The sequence below is a fragment of the Mus musculus genome, chromosome 4 (genome assembly GCF_000001635.26).
Source record: "Mus musculus strain C57BL/6J chromosome 4, GRCm38.p6 C57BL/6J".
Taxonomy (NCBI): Eukaryota; Metazoa; Chordata; class Mammalia; order Rodentia; family Muridae; genus Mus; species Mus musculus.
Genome location: NC_000070.6, coordinates 149,327,142 through 149,346,088, shown reverse-complemented (window position 1 = coordinate 149,346,088; position 18,947 = coordinate 149,327,142). Strand labels below are relative to the sequence as shown.

Sequence of the window (18,947 nt, the reverse complement as noted above, 5' to 3'; positions counted from 1 at the left end):
AAGATGGGTACTATAAATACGTCCATTTTCTAAGTGAGGAAACTGGAGCTTAGAAAGGTCAGGATGCTTGCGAAAGGTTAAGGCCTGTGAGTGGCAGGTGCTCAGCAGCTGGACTCTAGCAAGTGTGCCTGGCTGCTCTTCTGGCCTTCACCCTGCTGAAACTTCACAGTCTCCATGGGCCTGCCCAGCACCCCACCAAGATAGGACTTAGAGTTGTATATCCCAAGGTCAACTGCAGCAACCAGCATCTCTCAGGGCATGGCACATAGGAGGTACTTATGCACAATCTTGTTTCAAAAATAAAATTAGACTTCAAAATAAGAGGGTTTTAAATGAGTCCTAACAGTCTTCCTTAAGGAAGAATTCCTTAGGAATTCCTGAGGCTCCGAAGGCTATGGCTACAAGACTTATTTCCAGGCCCCTTCCTCATAACTGGCTGGCTGCACAGAGGCAGGGCAGACTCCACCTCTAACTTAGCAGCGTTTGTGTTGGGCCTACTATGAGAGGACCCCAAGATCCCTCATGGAGGCAGACGTGGAAGAGTTGGGGACAGTAGCTGTCAGAGAAAATGGGCTACTTCACAAAAAGTGGTCTAGGCAGAGCTCTCTGGGATGGATGCAGACATCTGCATCAGTTGATCTCGGCTGAGGAGTGACAGAAAAGGCAGTGAGGTGGACCTGGAAGGTGGCAGCAGGAAGCCTTGTTCATGCTGGACGTGGTGGCACATATCTTTAGTCCCAGTGGTCAGCAGGCTGAGTCAGGGGGATCAAGGGCAGCCTAGTCTACATGGATGTTCCAGGACAGGGTAAGGCTTATGAGATTAGCAAGAGTCAGGTCCCTTTAAGGACTTGGGAATTGGAACCTGAGCAATATGATTTTGAGGGACATTTAGGAGCAAATAAAGCAGAAATGTGGGGAGAGGGGTACTGGTGGGCACTGGATAACTACAGTCTTGGTTAATCTGGACCCCTGAGATCTCTCAAACACTGAACCACCAAACAGACAGCATGATACACCAGCTGATATGAGGCCCCCAACACACACACAGTAGAGGAGTTCCGGGTCTGTGTTCATTCAGAGATGAAGCATCTCAAGAGACTGGAGGCCCCTGGGAGTTTAGAGGTCAGGTGGGATAGGGTGGTGGCATCTACATGGAGACGTGGTGGGATGGGGAGGAGGTGTGGGATATTCGGAGCAGTCAGAGGGTGGATGGGGAGGGGCGGGGAACAGACTATGGAGTGTAAAAATGAATTATAAATAAAATTAAAAAGAAAATGGAATCCTCCCTTTCTCCTGTGCCTTCCGTCTGAGACACGGGTAGCGCTTCCCAGCCTCACTGTCACTGAGATACGGGTAGCACTGTCCCCGCTGTCACTGAGACACTGCCATGTCATTGCATCTGGAAGGTCAGGATGTGTGTCTGAGTCCCTTTGTCTTTCCTCCTTAGATGTCGAGCATACTGGAGCCACCAGCGAGTTCTATGACAAGTTCACAATTCGCTATCACATTAGCACTATTTTTAAAAGCCTTTGGCAAAACATAGCTCACCATGGCACCTTCATGGAGGAGTTCAAGTGAGTATTGGGGCCTGATGGCACAGCTTGCTCTCAGGCAGAGCACAGGTGGGAGGGGAGGCTGCTGAAAGCCCGCCCAGCGGCTCCCTGTGGCTGCTTTCTGTCTCTGCCTCTCTCAAGTAACCACAAGACACTGCTCAGCGTGGACACCTACGTGATTGTCTGCTTACTTTAGCGTTGTTGACACTGGGAGTGGCTTACATGGCAGAATGTTCTGGAAAAATATTTATGTGGAGTGATTTTTGTGTTTACTCTGAATTCTATCCTATTAAATGCAGTTATCTGACTCAGGAACATTAAGAACACATCCGAGGTTTCGAAGCACTTGGGTTAAGGTGGCCTCTTAATTTATTGGCTGCGCTTATATGCCAAGCTTGAAACTGCAGGGCCTGTGTAAGCCTGCTCAGTAGCCATTCCTCTAAATTATTTGCAAGTCCTTAAGAAAGATGAGTGTGAACATTGAACCCTTGCTTTATCCATCAAAGGAAGTTTAGCCCCATTGCATACCAGATCTTTCATCAGTCTAGCTGTCTGTCCTGTGTTCAGTTACTAGTCGGTGTTGCCGGCAACGTGAGCTGCATCTGTCCACACTGCTTTTTGAAAATGGAAGTTCTGGTGTCCCAAATTCCTGAGTCTGAGGCCTTGTGTTCATGTTCATGTTCCCCTCTCCTCCCAGCATGGGCTTTCTAGGTGCACCTGCTGAGGACACTGGGCCTTCTCTTTTTGCCAAGTCTCTGTCAGTTTCAGAAGTTCACAGTTCCCCAGTAAGTGCCTTCATTACAGCTCTCAGCAGGCTCCCCTTAGACTTGACGCTTTGGGTCTATAACCTGAGTTCCTCTCTTCCTTTATTGATATTATAGGACTAGTTTTTCTTCAGGTATCTTCGTTGTGTGAGAGACAGCTTCATCAGTAGCCTCCATCTCTTGTGTTTTGTAATGTGCTCTTGGTGCTGGTTCTCTTCCAGCCTGGAAGAGGGTTTCCTCTACGTAGAAACAACAGCTCTGTACAGTGAACCTCTCCAGCAGGAAGAATTTCAGCATTTGCTGCTTTTCACAGTGTAACAATGTAAATAGTTGCCAAGTTTAAACTGCCAAGGAAGTCAGCTCAGGGAATTCTGGACTATGTATCCGCTGGCTCCTACCAGCCCCACAGTGCTGGTCCAGCTGCCACTTGAGTGAGCTTGTCACAGTGAATGGGAAGAGCAGTGAGGCAGAGCTTGGTGGCGCCTGTCTGTCATCCCAGCGCTGTGATACTGAGGCAGGAGAGTAGTTCAGATATCAGCCTGGGGTAGGAGGAAGACCTTTCTCAAAACCACCACCAAGGGAGTAACAAAATCTAAGGAGAGAGTTAATTGGCAGTCCTTAAACTCCAGCTATATCATCTGCGACAGGATTTGCAGTGTCACGGGGAGTCTTGGTACCTGGGGAGGCTTACATTCTCTCTCCGTGCCCAGCCAGGTGTTCACCACACACTGTCTTGTTGCCCTTTCAGTTCTGGAAAGCAGTTCGTTCGGTATATCAATATGCTAATAAATGACACGACCTTTTTACTGGACGAAAGTCTGGAGTCTCTGAAGCGGATCCATGAAGTGCAAGAAGAGATGAAGAACAAAGAACAGTGGGACCAGCTGCCTCGGGTGAGAACCGCCTCTGCGCCTGTACGGGCTCTGGGGGGCGGGGGGGTCGGGCAACACTAGGTCTGACTTTCTGCTGGGGCCTTTCCTACCTTAGGCGTCCGTAAAGTAGCATTTCAGGTTTGAGATAGGAAGAGATGATGCTTCTTAAAGGTTTTTATCTAAAGACTTGGGGCAGAGGGTGTGGCTCAGTGGTAGAGTGCTTCCATAGCATGCTTATAGTCCCCAGTGGTGTCCCAAACCCCCGGGAAGAAAAGTTCACTCTCTGCTTGAGTTTCGGGCAAGAATGTTCCTTACTTTACTAAGACTGGCTATCAGGTGTCCCCTCAAAGCCAGATTCTCATTGCCAAAACCAGTCTCATCGGTTGAGAGCACTTCACTGTTCTTCCAGAAGACCCAGCTTCAGTTCCCAGCACCAACAGCGCGCAGCTCACAGCTGCCTGTGAATCAGCTCTGATGGTCTGATGCCTTCTGGACTCATGGGACTCCTTCACACACAGTGCACATAAACTCACTCATGCCCACTCACATTTATATAAATATAAACGGATATATATATGCAGATGTGTGTGTGTGTGTGTGTGTGTGTGTGTGTGTGTGTGTGTATGTATACATCACACACACGCACATCATAGGGTTGAGGTAAAACTCAGGAGTAGAACAGAAACTTATCATGTGGAGAGACTCTGGATTCTAAAACCATCACCAAAGTATATCTTAAGTTGAAGAAATGAGAAGCCTTTCCCAGTGTGTCATGGGTACTTTCTCTGTCTTTTCATTTAAAGGGTTGTTAGAGGAATGTTTCGTTGTATATGTTGTGCCTTTTGACTTGTGTGGTAGCTAGGAAATAACTCTCAGGCTTCTGTCTGCTGGGCAGGAGTTGGGTTTGCTCGAAAGGCCTCTGCAGATGTCTGACGATCACCTAGGACCTTAGTGGAGCTTTTTCTCTCCTGTTGATCTTGGTTTTTACTAGAAAAAGTTGCCAAGATCCGCGAGAAATGCATGCTGTACCAGTGACAGTGCACTGCCCTCTCCTAACTCAGTGGAAGCCGTTCAGATGGTTCCTGGTAACCTGGGACGTCCCGACAACTCCCGGGAATGTCATCGTGGGCTTGGGTTAGCTCAGAATCAAAGCAGCTTTCCACAGGGTCCTGCCCCCATGGGGAGACCCTGGTGGGAAGTGGGGTGGTGCTGCACTCACTGTGAGGCAGTGTTGAAGTCCTGTTGTTGAGTTAAAAACATCTTCACTATAGGACACTGAACATTTAAGGGAACTTTTTCTTAAGGCAGAGTCTCACCCCTATGTGACACTGGTTCCCCTGGAATTAAGAGCTCCACTTGCCTCTGCCTTCTGATTGCTGGAGTTAAAGGTGTGTGGACCATAGCTCGGTTTGGGGGTGGGGCCGGGTCTCATCACAGGTATTCCTGCAGCTGTGATAAGAATGTCACATCCTGCTCCTTCCATAGCATTCTGCATGGGGGTCCATGAACGCCTGGCCCTCCCTGTAGCCGTGGCCCCAAACCCTTCCCTGTTGAGATAATGGAGGTTTTCCAATGGGTCCTGTTTTCTCCAACTGGACCCTGGGTTCATTTCTAAAAAATCTTCAACCATCCTTAATATGTTAGACCTCTCTCCTATTCAGAAATGGCCAGTGCCCCATGCAGCCCCACCTAACTCTACCTCTGCTCCTGCCCCTGCCTCACCTGTTCTCCCTCCTGTGTTATTTAGACCAGCTAATCTCCTAGGAGTTGATCTCTGGGCCTGAAGCCCATTCTCTCTGTCACCATCAGGACATTTACTTGAGACAAATACTATTGATTCTTCCCTTAATGGATTTTTTTTTTAAGCACAAGTTGCCTCTAAGGTCTATTCACAGACAGCTTTTCCTTGACCCTTGACCCTGAGGTTCCTGGCTGCCTTTCACTTCCTCATCCATCCCCCAGCCTCCAAGCAATGGTAGCTCCAGAGCTCAGTCCTCTACTTCTAAGTATGCCCCGCCCCTGCCCTTGGGTAATTTCTCTGTGGGGCACTAACAGGATGCTGAAGCATATCTCTGTAAGAAACTGTTGTTCATTTAACACCAGCCATGTGTGTCTTCCTGTGTTTCAGTCTGTCCTATCTCCTTCATCCTCACCCTCCACCCCCAACCCTGCTCACACAGCCAAACACTCCTGCACGTTCCCTGATGCCTCTGCTTGAAGTCACTGCCAGGTGATCTCATCTTTTCCAGGGCTTTAAATATCTGTATTTTAAAGACTGCAAAATATGGCTGCCTGCTTAGAGCGCTCCTGCCTGCAGGCCTGAGCAGTGTGGCCTGCTTTGCTTTGGCTGTGCCCTAATTGCCTCAGTCCTGACTTGTCCTTTAGGTCTCCTCTCTGAGTCACAATGACCTTAATCAATGGCAGCTTCATTCTACCCATTTCCTGGTTGCCCGTGATTAGTCTGTGCCCCATCCCCTGTCTAGACTGTCTTTTATCTCCATGGGCTGAAGCTTTAGTTCAGTGGTGGGGCGCTCTGGGTTCACTCCCCAGTACCTTACAACAGAATGTGGTCGTGTCCCCCTGGAATGGCAGTACTTAGGATATGGGGCAGGAAGGTCAGGACGAGTGTGTGTGGCCTCTTCCTTCTCCTTCCAAGTCACCATTCTGCATTACCCTCATTGTTGCAGCAGCATACTCGTAGTCTCCACCCTCACCAGTGCACATAGCCAAGGGATGCCCCTTCTCACACAAAGGCTTGGTATCCTAGCGGGCATGTCCACTTTTCTGCCCTTAGCTCCCAACCCCCTGACCCCTCAGTCTACTCCCTCCATCTAATCCCCCCTCCAGCTACTCCCCCCCTCCAGCAACCTCTCCCCTCCAGCTACTCCCCCACTGGCCTTTCCCACTTCCTCTTTGCATTCACGGCCCCTCTTCCCACAGTGCTGTTGACCCAGACTGAAAACCTGGCTGGGGCTTGCTGACCCCAACATCATTCTTGACCTGACTCCCCAATTCCTTGTCAGCCTTTTTGTGTGTCTATTCAAGGGGTGTGATACTTTATTAAGCAAAGTCTCCAACAGAGTTGGGAGTCTCTCTGAGCCATTGCTGTGCTTCAGTCCCATGCCTAAGGACTCCATAAGAGTGCGGAGATACAGCTCAGCATAGCCTCTAGCACCCTGAGGTGTTGTCTTCCCACTAAGATACCTGTGCTGGGGGAGGGGAGCCAGAGCCTTGGCTGCTGTGAAGGAAGAATTCAAGACCAGCTATCCAGAAGCAAAGCCAGTAAGGTTTTAAGATAAAGGACTTTATCTACATCCTTCAGGTTAAGCAAAGTCAGTAAGGTTTTAAGATAAAGGACTTTATCTACATCCTTCAGTTTAAGCCCAAGCGTTTTGAGAGAGGGGCTCTCTTAGGTGATTTTCTATTTTCAGTTGTGAGCCTTTAATCTTAGATGCTTTCAAAATGGAGATTTCATGTGTGTGTCTGTGTGTGCATTTCTGTGACTTAAATTACAGTGCTATAATTTGCAAGGAGTAAAGTTTAGTATTTAAAATTGAAATAAAATATATGAATGAAGGGCTGGAGAGAGGACTCAGGTTTGTTTCCCAGCAGCTGCATCCCAATTCCAGGAGATCTGACAGCCCTCTCTGGCCTCCTTGGGTACCAGGCATGCACCTGGTACTAACATACATGTAGGCAAAACAAAACACTCATACACATGAAAAATAAGATCTATGTATATACATGCGTGCACACGTGCACAAGGACTGGTTTGCTTATTTCTTATCCTAAAAGAATTTTGTTGTGTAAATGTAATTTTAACGTGACTTTATGAGGTTCACTGCTTAACTGTAAGGGTGAGTGTCTTAGTCAGGGTTTCTATTCCTGCACAAACATCAGACCAAGAAGCAATTAGGGAGGAAAGGGTTTATTCAGCTTACACTTCCATACTGTTGTACATCACCAAGGAAGTCAGGACTGGAACTCAAGCAGGTCAGGAAGCAGGAGCCGATGCAGAGGCCATAGAGGGATGTTCTTTACTGGCTTGCCTCCCCTGGCTTGCTCAGCCTGCTCTCTTATAGAACCAAGACTACCAGCCCAGAGATGGTCCCACCCACAAGGGGCCTTTCCCCCTTGATCACTAATTGAGAAAATGCCCCACAGTTGTATCTCATGGAGACATTTCCTCAACTGAAGCTCCTTTCTCTGTGATAGCTCCAGCTGTGTCAAGTTGACACAAAACTAGACAGTACAGTGAGAGAAGTTGTGAACACAGTTAAACTCAAGGTAGCCCACACTCTGAACGTAAGCAAACAGTTGGTTGTTCTTACATTTTTGAGATGTCTTTTGTCCAGAGCACTAATGTCTATAGAAAATTGTGTTTAATCGGTTGTGTTAAAGTTTCAGCCTGTCCATCTGTCTTGCCTCAGACCAAGCCTGCATAATATCTGCAAGGGAAAGATGGGATACTCAGACTCACACTGAGGCCATTGAGGCCTGGCTGTTCCTGGGCCCTTCCTGGTGCAGCTTCCTCTCAATAGGCTCATTCTTAGCCCAGGAGAAGTGGGCAGCTCACCAGCCCACTGCAGAGTCTCCACCAGGCACGGAGTGCAGCAGCAGCCCAGAGGGAACTTGCTGGGCTGTAGCTGCCATTCCAGCTGTTTGCCCTTCCCCTGGGGGGTGGGGCTGAAGCCAGGCAGGGTGGCACCCAGTTGTAATCCCACTGCTGAGGTAGTGGTGACAGTGAGACCCTTCAGGCTTGCTGGCCAGTTAGCGGTGTCTACTTGACATTTTCCAGGCGGGTGAGAAAAACTGTAAAAGAGAAAAAAAAAGTTTGGGGTCGGGGGACCCAAGAACAAGACCCAAGGATTTTCTCTGGCCTCGACATGCATACCTACATGCATAACAGTAGCAAAATTACAGTTAAGAAATAACAATGAAAGTAATGTCGTGGTTGGGGCACCACACATGAGGAGCTGTATTAAAGGGAGGGCCACAGCCCTGGGAAGGTTGAGGACGACTGGTCTAATTCATCCTCCCAGGAACTAACCCTGCCTGTTATCGATGCGAACACTGATGCTCAGAGGGGTCAGCCATGGGCCAGGACTGGGTGTAACTTAGTGGTAGAGCCTGTGTTTAGCATGGGCCAGCTGGGTGTAACCCAAAGGTGTCAAGGCCATCAGAGGACCCGTCCTGGAAGGAGCAAGCATGAGCTGTGTGGTCAGTGTGCTGGTGTGGCCATTACCTCTGTTTCAGAGTGCACTGGCCTGTCACCCTCTGCAACTGTAAGCCGGCCATGTTTTTCCTTCACACTTGGCCAAGTGTTCTGAGTAGCCGGCTGGTACTGAGATTTCTTTGGCAACTGTTTGATGTTTCCCAGGATCAGCAGCAGGCCCGGCAGTCTCAGCTTGCTCAGGACGAGCGTGTTTCCCGTTCTTATCTTGCCCTGGCAACTGAAACCGTGGACATGTTCCATCTCCTCACCAAGCAAGTCCAGAAGCCGTTCCTGAGGCCAGTGAGTAGAAACTGGGGTGCTTGTGTGATCTTTAAGGGTCTGGGTACAGAACTTATAACTCAGCGCATGTTCATTTTACCTACAGCAACCAGGGAGTAGAATTCTTTTTTTTCTTCCTTTGGTTTTTCAAGACAGGGTTTCTCTGTATAGCCTTGGCTGTCCTGGAACTCACTCTGTAGACCAGGCTGACCTCAAACTCAGAAATCCACCTGCCTCTGCCTCCCGAGTGCTGGGATTAAAGGCACGCACCACCACGCCCGGCTGTGAATAGAATTCTGATTTTGTTCCCAGTTGGTCCACATCACATGGTACTCTACAGGGCTGAAATGAAGCCCCTTAACGTATACTCTAAAATGTTCACTTCAAGATTGCTCTCTTCTGATTACACAGCACATTTGGATCAGGATTTGTGACACAATTTCATTGTTACTGAATTACCTGTTTATATATCAGAAAAGTATAAGGTAACACATTATGATTTGGAGGACATTAAGTAGAGTAATAGGTAAAAGATGCTTGCTGCTTATAAAAGAGCTTTGAGGCAACATTGAGGGAGCTGGGGGCTCCTGAGAACTGTGACTGAGGCTTACTGTGACCTGATGGCTGAAACTCCTGGCCCAGTCCTGTTCCGAGGTTGAGAATGGGCAGTGTAATGGAGACCCCACCCCAGTAAAGAGCTGAGGTACCTGTGGGGTGGCAGTGCGCAGGGAGCTGAGGTCCATCTGCAGCTGTCTGCACATGTGCAGCTTTACTGTGTATTCCTCTCCTTCTCTGTGCTTCCTCACTGCTCTGTGACAGGAATCACTGTGTTGCCTCCAGCAGGGCCACTGTCACACGGGGGCCTGTCTACAGACTGAGATCTGGGTCTTTTCCTGTTTCTTGATAAGCAGATGTCAGCATAGCAGCAGATGCGAGCGAGCGGGAAGCAGCTCACCGTGGTCCACATTCCTGCTCCCTTAGGGATGTGTAAAGGGGATTTGCTAGCATCTCCTACCAAGGCTGAGAGAGCAGCCGGTTAAAGGTGTTGGAGATGTGTCTCAGGCACCTGCTCAGCTGTGCTCCTGTGATAGCCTGGACATAGACAAGCCTGACTGTTTTCCAAAAGAGTGACCACATTCAAATACAACTTTATGTGTGGGTGTGTTAGGGACGGTATATGCTATGTGCTTGCCAGCGCCTTTGGCGGTCAGAAGAGAGCTTTAGACTCCCTGGAGCTGGATTTGCCTACTCTTAGGAGCGCACTGATATTGGTGCTGGGAACCAAAGTGTGTGTCCTCTGGAAGAGAAGCACGTTTTCTTAAAAGCCAAGCCATCTCTTCAGCCCGCCTGCATTTCTGCCCTCCTTCCTTGCTCGCTTAAGCACTTTTTCAGCCCCCAGCTTTCCAACACTGGGCTAAAACCATGATTTCTACAACAGGAAGCTCAGGAGATTTTTTTGTATGAACCCAGTCACTGCATGAGGACCTCATTAGTTAAGGAATCTTTTTGCTGGTCAGTATTTAATGTCTGGTCTACAGCAGCTGTCTCTGAGCTCAGAAGCCATGTTTGTCCCAGCTGCAGCAGGTACTGTTGGCCTGCCGACTCTTGAGGGCTATTTGTCCTTAATATTCTGTCAGTTTAATTCATCACAGTGGCAAGACGTACGCCGTTGACAAATGTCACCGTCTTCTCTCTCTTCAGTAAGTAGATTAGAACAACACGTGCCTGACTGTTGGGGACTTGAGAAGTTTATGGGGAAATGTGGACATGAGGCTTCCCAGCCACAGTGACAGGACAGCGAGGGCCTCTGTCCTCTCCCTGCTTCTCAGTGACTTTGGAGTGATGCTCTAAGAGAAAGTGTCTCTTTCCAGAAGACTTCTGTGGGCGTTCATCTCTATGCAATCAGACCACTCCATTATAGGGGTTTTCAGATCAATGGCGGGGGAGATGTTTGATTCCAATGCTTTCTCTAGCTTTGTGCTGCAGCTCAGCACAATTCAGGGGTGCTTTGCAGATTGAGCAGCCCATTCCCACTGGGGTAGGAGCTTCTGGGCCTGGACTTTGCAGCAGCTTGGACCGTCCTGTTGTCCTTCATTTCCTAGGAGCTTGGTCCCCGATTAGCAGCCATGCTGAACTTTAACCTGCAGCAGCTCTGCGGACCCAAGTGCCGGGACCTGAAAGTTGAAAACCCAGAGAAGTATGGTTTTGAGCCAAAGAAGCTGTTGGACCAACTGACAGATATTTATTTACAATTGGACTGTGCTCGCTTTGCTAAAGCCATCGCCGATGACCAGGTGAGCACTGAGGAGGCCCATCTCATCAGGAGGCCTGGCACTGAGCCGTGTGGTTGGCATCTGTGGTCTGCACCTTCACAGCAGACCTTGTGCGTGTGTGTGTTGTCGTCCCCCTCCACCCTGTGCGTGTGTGTGTGTGTGTGTGTGTACTCCACACCTCAAAAGAGGTTAAAGCAGGAATTTTAAAGTCTCGTTTTCAGAAGTTGTTAATGCAGTGAACATGAAGTCGAGGACCACAGCTGGTCCAGGAGAAGAACTGATGCTTCCTTGGGAGAATAGAGCAGAGCTGGCCCCCTAATCCCTCAGACCCCCAAACAGATTCTGTTTCCAAACTCTGTTTGCTGTGTCAGGAAATTGCAGGTCTTCCCAAGCGCCCTGCTTACCAGCTGCCATGAATACATGGCCTTCAAGCCAACGCCTGCCTCCTCTCCTTTATCCAAGAGCCTTGGGGGTCAGGTCAGCTCATGTACCACAGCCTCCAGTACAGGCCTTCCCTCTGTGATGTCACAGAAGGGGATCCTGTTGACTGTCCTGGTGGCACAAGCCTGTATCCCAAATACTCAGGGGGCTGGAAACAGGTTGGTCACAAGTTCAAGGCTAACCTGGACTTAACTGAGACCATCCATGAAAACAAAATTGAGCTAGGAGTATAGTTCAGCGGTAGAGCACCTGAACTTGCAAAGTTCTAGGCTCAACCCTTAGTCCAGCCGGAGACTTTTGCAGAGAAAAAGGAAAGGGTTCCTCCCCTCCATGGTCTCTGAGCATCTTTCTTCCCAGGTCTTTTGCCATAATGTCTCGTGTAGACTAGGCTAGCCTTTGAACTCCTGATCTCAAACTCTCCTCTTGAGTACATTGATGTGTGCTACCATGCCTGACATCTGGGCAGCTCTGCAGCACAGTAATGCTTCGTGTTTACTGTATACCGCTCTGACCACTCATTTGATAAGCATGAATTCTATGGCACAGCTTCTACTAAACCCTTTGTTTTAAAGTAAGGAACACAGGGCACAGAGGAGCTTAGTGGCGTGTCCAGGCTCAGAAAGTATGGTATAGAGGGAGAATGTGTGACTGGCAGTCAAACCCTGTACCCATATTCTCACCATCTCCCTAAATGTTCAGAGTGTGGTATATTGCTTCCCATGTCACTATCTTTGTATGCACAGCATATGTTACCCATCCTCAGAACTCTCCAAAGGTCACTGCCTATAGCTAATTCAAAGGAGCAATGTTAAAACACAAGAGTTGTATATATACTCTTGTTTTCTTAGTTTGGTTTGGTTTGGTTTTTTTTTTTTTTTTGAGACAGGCTAGCCTTGAACCCAGGATCCTTTAGTGTCAGCCTCCCAAGTGCTAGAATCGCAGGTATGTGTTGATCATACACTGCCTTTTTTTTTTTTTTAAGATTTATTTATTATTTGTAAGTATACTGTAGCTGTCTTCAGACACCCCAGAAGAGGGTGCCAGATCTTGTTATGAATGGTTGTGAGCCACCATGTGGTTTCCGGGAATTGAACTCAGGACCTTTGGAAGAGCAGTCAGTGCTCTTAACCACTGAGCCATCTTTCCAGCCCATACACTGTCTTTTCAACTACAACTTTATCGCACAATTATTAATGTATCGATGCTTCTTGTTGTTTCTTACTGTTTGGGACACTGTCTCGCTGTGTAGCCGGCCGGCTGCCTCCCCAGTGCTGGGGTTCCAGGCGTGGACAGGGGAGTGGAGCGGGGATATGCAGAGGAAGCAGGCCTGTGTGGTTATTTAGAAATGGAAGCTTTAAAATGCAGTGCTCGGGGGAAAGGGACAGGCAGACTTTTGAATTCAGTGCCAGCCTGGTCTACATAAAACGTTCCAAGCCAACCAGGGCTCCATACTGAGATTGTCGCTCATTAAAAAGAAGGCAGATGGATTAAGGAGTTTCCCCCACTGCTGGAAAGAGATGAGTCTGTGTAGGTGTCAGTGTAGATCCTGCTCACAAGGTCACAAGATGAGCAGCAGACTCGGCAGAGGCCTCACAGTGAAACAGAAGCTCCTGCAGGCCCTGTCGCTGGCCCCTTGCTCTCACACTGGGGAGCAGAGGGGGACCCTGCCATCCTGCTCCTCCTCTGAATCTCACGTGCAGTCTCACAGGCCGGAGAGGGAACGGCAGCATTGGAAGGTGGAGTCTTCACGTAAGCAAATTCATGGACATTGGTTTACTTGATGGTTTTGGTTTGTGTTCTGTTGTTGCTGGTGTGATTAGAGACTGTGGTTGTGTCCCTGGGCCCCAGGAGACCCATTCTCCTTTGTATCTTGGCCTAAGTCAGCAAGTGGGCACTGTGAAGCACGAGTGCTGTGTGTTTTGTGGTGTGGGTGATTGTTACACAGTAGATCCCTCAGAGCTGAGTCGCTGACCACGTCACACCTGAGGAATCTAGTTTGGGCAGGTTAGGGATTTACATGAGACTACATGACTGGGGGCTGGAGAGATGGCTCAGCAGGTAAGAGCGCTGACTGCTTTTCTGAAGGTCCTGAGTTCAAACCCCAGCAACATGGTGGCTCACAGCCATCCATAATGCGATCTGATGCCCTCTTCTGGTGTGTCTGAAAACAGCTACGGTGTACTTACATAGTAAATAAATCTTTGGGGTTTTTTTTGTTTGTTGGTTGGTTTTTTTGGTTTTTTGAGACAGGGTTTCTCTGTATAGCCCTAGCAGTCCTGGAACTCACTTTGTAGACCAGGCTGGCCTTGAACTCAGAAATCTGCCTGCCTCTGCCTCCCGGAGTGCTGGGATTAAAGGCGTATGCCACCACGCCCGGCTCAATAAATAAATCTTTAAAAAAAAAAAAGAAGGAAGGAAGAAAAGAAAAAGAAAATTAAAAAAGACTGTATAACTGGGAGGTAATGGGACCTGAATTTGTGTCTAGGTTTGTCTGGGTGTGTTGTCCACTGTTCGCATTTCTACAAATGATGTCAGTCACCTGCTTATAGGAGGGGTTCAGTGCTGTGGGAAATGTGGCATTAGGAAGTGTTGGTTTCAGTGAGTGACGATGCTCAGCTGTTGCCTGGTGATTTGGCTTACTGTGCTCTGTTGAGTATGGCCTCACCATGTAGCCTGCGCTAGGAGGGAAGGAAGGAGTACACGTGTGACGGCCACCATGCCCACTCATGTGAGCCTAGGGAACCAGCGGTGACTAGAGCAAAGCTCCCCTCTAAGTATGGACAGTAATGGGCCAGTGACCTATGCTTGGTTCGCATCTGTGCTCACCCTTATGTAAAAAAGCAGAATTTAGTCATGTGCTCCCAGGACACAGTGGCTGACACAAACAAATAACCTCAATCTCCTCTTTATAACAAATGCTTGCTAGCTCCTAAAGTTAAAAACTTCCGGTTTCTCTGGGTCCTGGAGCTTTCTCCACAGGTGACCTTGGCACACGTGAGTCTGTCTCTGTGCAGATGTCTGTAACTATATCCAGTGCCCCCTTGCCCACGGTACAGTGTATAGGAGAAGATGGGATGCAGAATGTATGGTCACAGTCATTAGGAGCCAAGGATCTCGCAGACTGCACTTGGCCGTTTCTGATGTGTTTTCTTCTCAAGTGTATTCTCATCTTACGTGACCTTCCTTGTGTGCAGCGATCCTACAGCAAGGAACTGTTTGAAGAAGTCATTTCAAAGATGCGGAAGGCGGGAATCAAATCCACCATCGCAATAGAGAAGTTTAAACTTCTTGCAGAGAAAGTGGAGGAAATCGTGGCAAAGAATGCGCGGGCAGAAATAGACTACAGCGATGCCCCGGACGAGTTCAGAGGCAAGTCCGCATGCTCATGCAGTGTAACTTGGAGTGTGTGGCATTAAGGGTGCTTTCTTGGTCACTGTTTCATTCCTGTGAAGCTATTCCACAATCAAGGCAACAGTTTGAGAGGGTGCATGCACGATCAGGATAGCAGGGCCATGGCGACAGGCAGGCAGGTGTGGGTCTGAGAGCTCACATGCAGACCCAGGCAGGGAGGCAAGCTGCCAGAGAGTGCAAGTAGGCTTGGTGTGGAAACCTTAGAGTCCACTTCCAGTGACAAATCTCCATCAAGACCACAGCCATTCCAACAAGGCCATACCTCCTAATCCTTTTGAAACTGGTCTGTTAACTGGGGACCACGAATTCAAACATTTGAGCCTCTGGCGAGTCGTTCTCATCTAGATCACCACAAGGGTGGCCGCTGGCTCTGCTTCTTGATTGTCTGATGCTATAGCTGATTCTTGAGATTTGTCGAAAATTATGCGTACAAATTGTAGTGAATATTGTAGATTAAAATGTTGAACATCCGAGGCTGGAGAGATGGCTCAGTGGTTAAGAGCACTGACTGCTCATCCAAAAGTCCTGAGTTCAATTCCCAGCACCCACATGGTGGCTCACAAACATCCAAAATGGAGTCTGGCACCCTCTGCTGGTGTGTCTGAGGACAGCAGCAGTGTCCGTCCTACATTGACCATCCCCAGTGCGGTTTCATCAGGTACCCAGGAAGACTTTAAAGGCAGCTCTGCCACTATCAGGAAGGAGTCTGGATTCTAAGGCAAAGGGTTCTGCCCTGGGCCTGCTGCCTGGCTGTCCTCTTTGCTCTTTTCTCCTCCCAGCAGCAGTGACAGAAGGCAGGGCAAGGCCTTCATCATTTGCTGCCTTCCTTTACTGAGGGGCTTGAGGGGCTGCTCGCTCCACAGCTCTCCCTGAGACTGTCTCGCTGGTAGGAACCATCTGCTTTTGTTCTTGAGGGTTAGTGTGTTCTGCTCTGTCTCCACAGACCCTCTGATGGACACCCTGATGACCGATCCCGTGAGACTGCCCTCTGGCACCGTCATGGACCGTTCTATCATCCTGCGGCATCTGCTCAACTCCCCCACCGACCCCTTCAACCGCCAGATGCTGACTGAGAGCATGCTGGAGCCAGGTAGGAGGCCAGTGAGTGCAGCCAGACCGTGCGGGAGACTGAGAGCTGGCCGGTGCCGCGAGGCCTGTAGTCCCAGCTACCGGGGTGGATGAAGCAGAAGGGGAGAGCCTGTTCATGGCAAGTAAGTTCCGACAGTGTAATTACAACACTGTCTCAAACAAAAAGGAAAAGATGGCTGGGCCTGCACAGAGCCCTTGCCCAACTGTGTACATTCCCAGGCTCAGTCCCCAGCACCACCACCAGGAAAAGGGACATTGGATCCAGAAAGTACCCAAAAGCCACAGAGCACTCCGCTCACTTTGGCTGTAAATGTTTCCCTGTCCATGGCTGTTCCTTCTGCAGTCTTCAGCGCCCACAGGGAGTGAGCACCGTGGACTCTGTGTCCACGCAGATAGAACTGCAGTGGAAGAGCCTGTCATCCGGGTCATTCATCCCCTGTGCTTTCTCCCTCAGTGCCAGAGCTAAAGGAGCAGATTCAGGCCTGGATGAGAGAGAAACAGAGCAGTGACCACTGAGGCCCCATCGCTCCTCCGCTGGAAGCCGCCACGCCAGCCAGCCAGGCCGCAGCAGCATCTGCCTCGAGGCTGCAGCTCCAGCCTGTAACCAGATGTGGCCAGATCCTGAGAGCCCACCCGTGTGACCAAACAGTGGAGATCTGAGGGGATGACGAGAAGAGGATTCCTGTACATATATTTAAGTGACAACAGTCAAAGCTTGAGGGACGAGTTTACGATGGCTTGTGTAGTAAAGCGCACCCTTCGCCTGTCGCTACCTGGGGCTGTGGCAGCGGAAGTGTTTAGTGACAAGTGGGTCTGGGCAGCTTCCCCTGAGCTTACGTTTTGTTTTGTTTTGTTTTTTCGATGTGAATAGAGAACTCGGACATTTTGCTGCTAAACAATCTCCCCTCCCTCACCCTACTTGCACTGCTGTGGGTTTTTTAAAGAGAAACAGAACCAGACTCCTTTCCCGGCCCTCCAAACATGTATTCTGTGCGATAACTTGTGCCTGCGACAAGTGTTAATCTTGGGATCGTATTTTTATATCATATTCACATACTTGTTTTTTTAATTGGTGTTAGATGACATGATTAATAAAAAAGGCAAGATATTTTCAGAATTTGAATTTCAGTTTTTTTTTCTTTTGAAATAGCCCTTTTAAATTTTTTTATTATAAACAAAATGAAGAGAACCCTGTGAGCCTGGTCCTTCTAGCAACCCTCAGTTAAGATCCTGAGGGACAGGTGCAGCAGCAGCTGGCTGGAGTGGATCAGGACTCCTGTGACTCGTGGGGCTCGGGGGAGGTGAGGGGTGTGTTTGGTTTTTTGTTGTTTTGTTGTTTTGTTTTAATCCTATGTGACAATTCCAACTATGCGGTTACCCTCTGAGGATAAGTTCCTCAGCCCGGGGTTCTTTTATATGCTGTGTCCTTTTGGGGTTTGACCTTACCAAAGCAAAGAAACAAAAAACAAAAAAAACAAAAAAAAAAAAGGGTGCAAGAAATGTGGAAATCTGTCTGCTTGTTTACATGGCCCGACAACACCACCTAGGCGCACGCGAGCAGAAGCCCTCTCTGTATTACCGCTCCCTACGCAACATACTTGAATTCTTGAGTTCCCTTTGGGGTGAGAAAGGATTTGAAACCATAAAGTGTTTTAAAGAAATGAACTCTTCAGAAACAGACTTCCTCCTCTTTTCCTTTCTCCTCTGCTCCACAGCCTGTGCTCTGTTCAGTTCCCAACACAATCGACAATAAACGGTGATGCCCATTCGGAAGGAGCCTCCTGTGAGTCGTCTTTTTGTTGAAAGAAATGGGTGGGGAAGGCTGGCATGGTGGCGCACACCCTTAACCCCAGAACTCTCAAGAAGAGGCAGATGGATCTCTGAGTTTGAGGTCGGCCTGGTCTACATAGAGAGTTCCAGGTCAACCTGGCACACATAACAGGATCCTGTCTTTATAATGTAATATATATGTATAAATATGTATATATGTGTGTGTGTATATATAAACATATATATACACACACATGTATATATATGTGTATGTGGATGGATGGATGAATGGATAGATAGATAGATAGATAGATAGATAGATAGATAGATAGATAGATAGATAGATAGATAGATAGATAGATAGATAGATGATAGATAGATAGATAAAACAGGGCCAAAGAGATAGTTACAAGAGCAGAGAGGGACCCCGGTTTAGTTCCCAACACCCATAGCTTGCAACTGCCTGGAAGTCCAGATCCAGGGGCCTAGACATCTGTCTCCCATGACACTGGGCACACAAATGATGCACGTGCATATACACAAAGCATTTATACACATAAAGGACGAAGGTCCAACAAGAGCAGGTGTCTGAAGAAATGTTCTTTCTGGAGCCAATTAGAAATAGCCTTCCTTTAAAATAAAGCACAGCGGGCCATTGAGACGGTTCAGGGGATAAAGGGGCTTGCTGCGCTCATTCCTCTTGGAAGGAGAGCACAGACAAGTTATCCTCCGTCCGCTACACAGGCTGTAGCACACTGGCATCATATGTATGGTAAGTAAGCAGATGTGTGAATTTAAAGCTTTCTCATCCCCGTCGTCCACATCCCTGATGTGCCACGCTGTTCTCGCTTCACTTCTGGCGTGAAGGGACTCCGCTGTGTCCTCTGCTCTCTGCCTGGCTCTTGATGTTACCTTGGAGATCTCAAGTGGCCATGACTCCTACTCAGGTCCCACCCACTTCATTACCACTCCAGTTTGCAAAGTGATTTCTACCAGCACAGGCGCTAATAATGCCAGCTCAGCTATGGGAAGCACTTAGGTGCCACTTCTGTGTGCCAGGCTGTGCAAAAGCCTCATCTTTATAGTGCCAACCTCAGGAGAGACAGTACTGCTGTGTTTCTGCTTGGTTTTGCTGCCATGGTCTTCAGGAGGTCAGGCTGCGGGCTGCAGAGAGATTCGGTAGCTTGCCCATTGTCTCCTGGCAAGTACATGGCTCTCAGGCCCGTGAGGTCCATTTCCTTATGAGTTCTTTTCTTTCTTCCTTCCTTTCTTTCTTTTTT

The 18,947-nt window shown here is 48.7% G+C and overlaps 1 protein-coding gene and 1 long non-coding RNA gene across 4 annotated transcripts in view; one reads left to right on the top strand and one right to left on the bottom strand.

Moving 5' to 3' along the window:
• Positions 1-17,673, top strand: part of Ube4b (ubiquitination factor E4B) — a 99,746-nt gene extending 82,073 nt beyond the window's left edge. For all 3 annotated transcript variants that reach the window (XM_006539088.4, NM_022022.3, XM_006539089.3), the window contains 7 exons: positions 1,448-1,574; positions 3,066-3,210; positions 8,570-8,704; positions 10,786-10,977; positions 14,592-14,766; positions 15,752-15,898; positions 16,352-17,673. In XM_006539088.4, coding sequence (XP_006539151.1) covers positions 1,448-1,574; positions 3,066-3,210; positions 8,570-8,704; positions 10,786-10,977; positions 14,592-14,766; positions 15,752-15,898; positions 16,352-16,413 — 983 coding nt within the window. In that variant the 3' untranslated portion in view covers positions 16,414-17,673. The remainder of the gene's footprint in view (positions 1-1,447; positions 1,575-3,065; positions 3,211-8,569; positions 8,705-10,785; positions 10,978-14,591; positions 14,767-15,751; positions 15,899-16,351) is intronic.
• Ube4bos3 (ubiquitination factor E4B, opposite strand 3) lies at positions 10,177-11,450 on the bottom strand. Its single transcript, NR_131918.1, has 2 exons — positions 11,361-11,450; positions 10,177-10,857 (listed from the first exon to the last, which is right to left on the bottom strand). It is a non-coding gene; the product is annotated as a ubiquitination factor E4B, opposite strand 3 (long non-coding RNA).
• Positions 17,674-18,947: the final 1,274 nt, after the last annotated feature.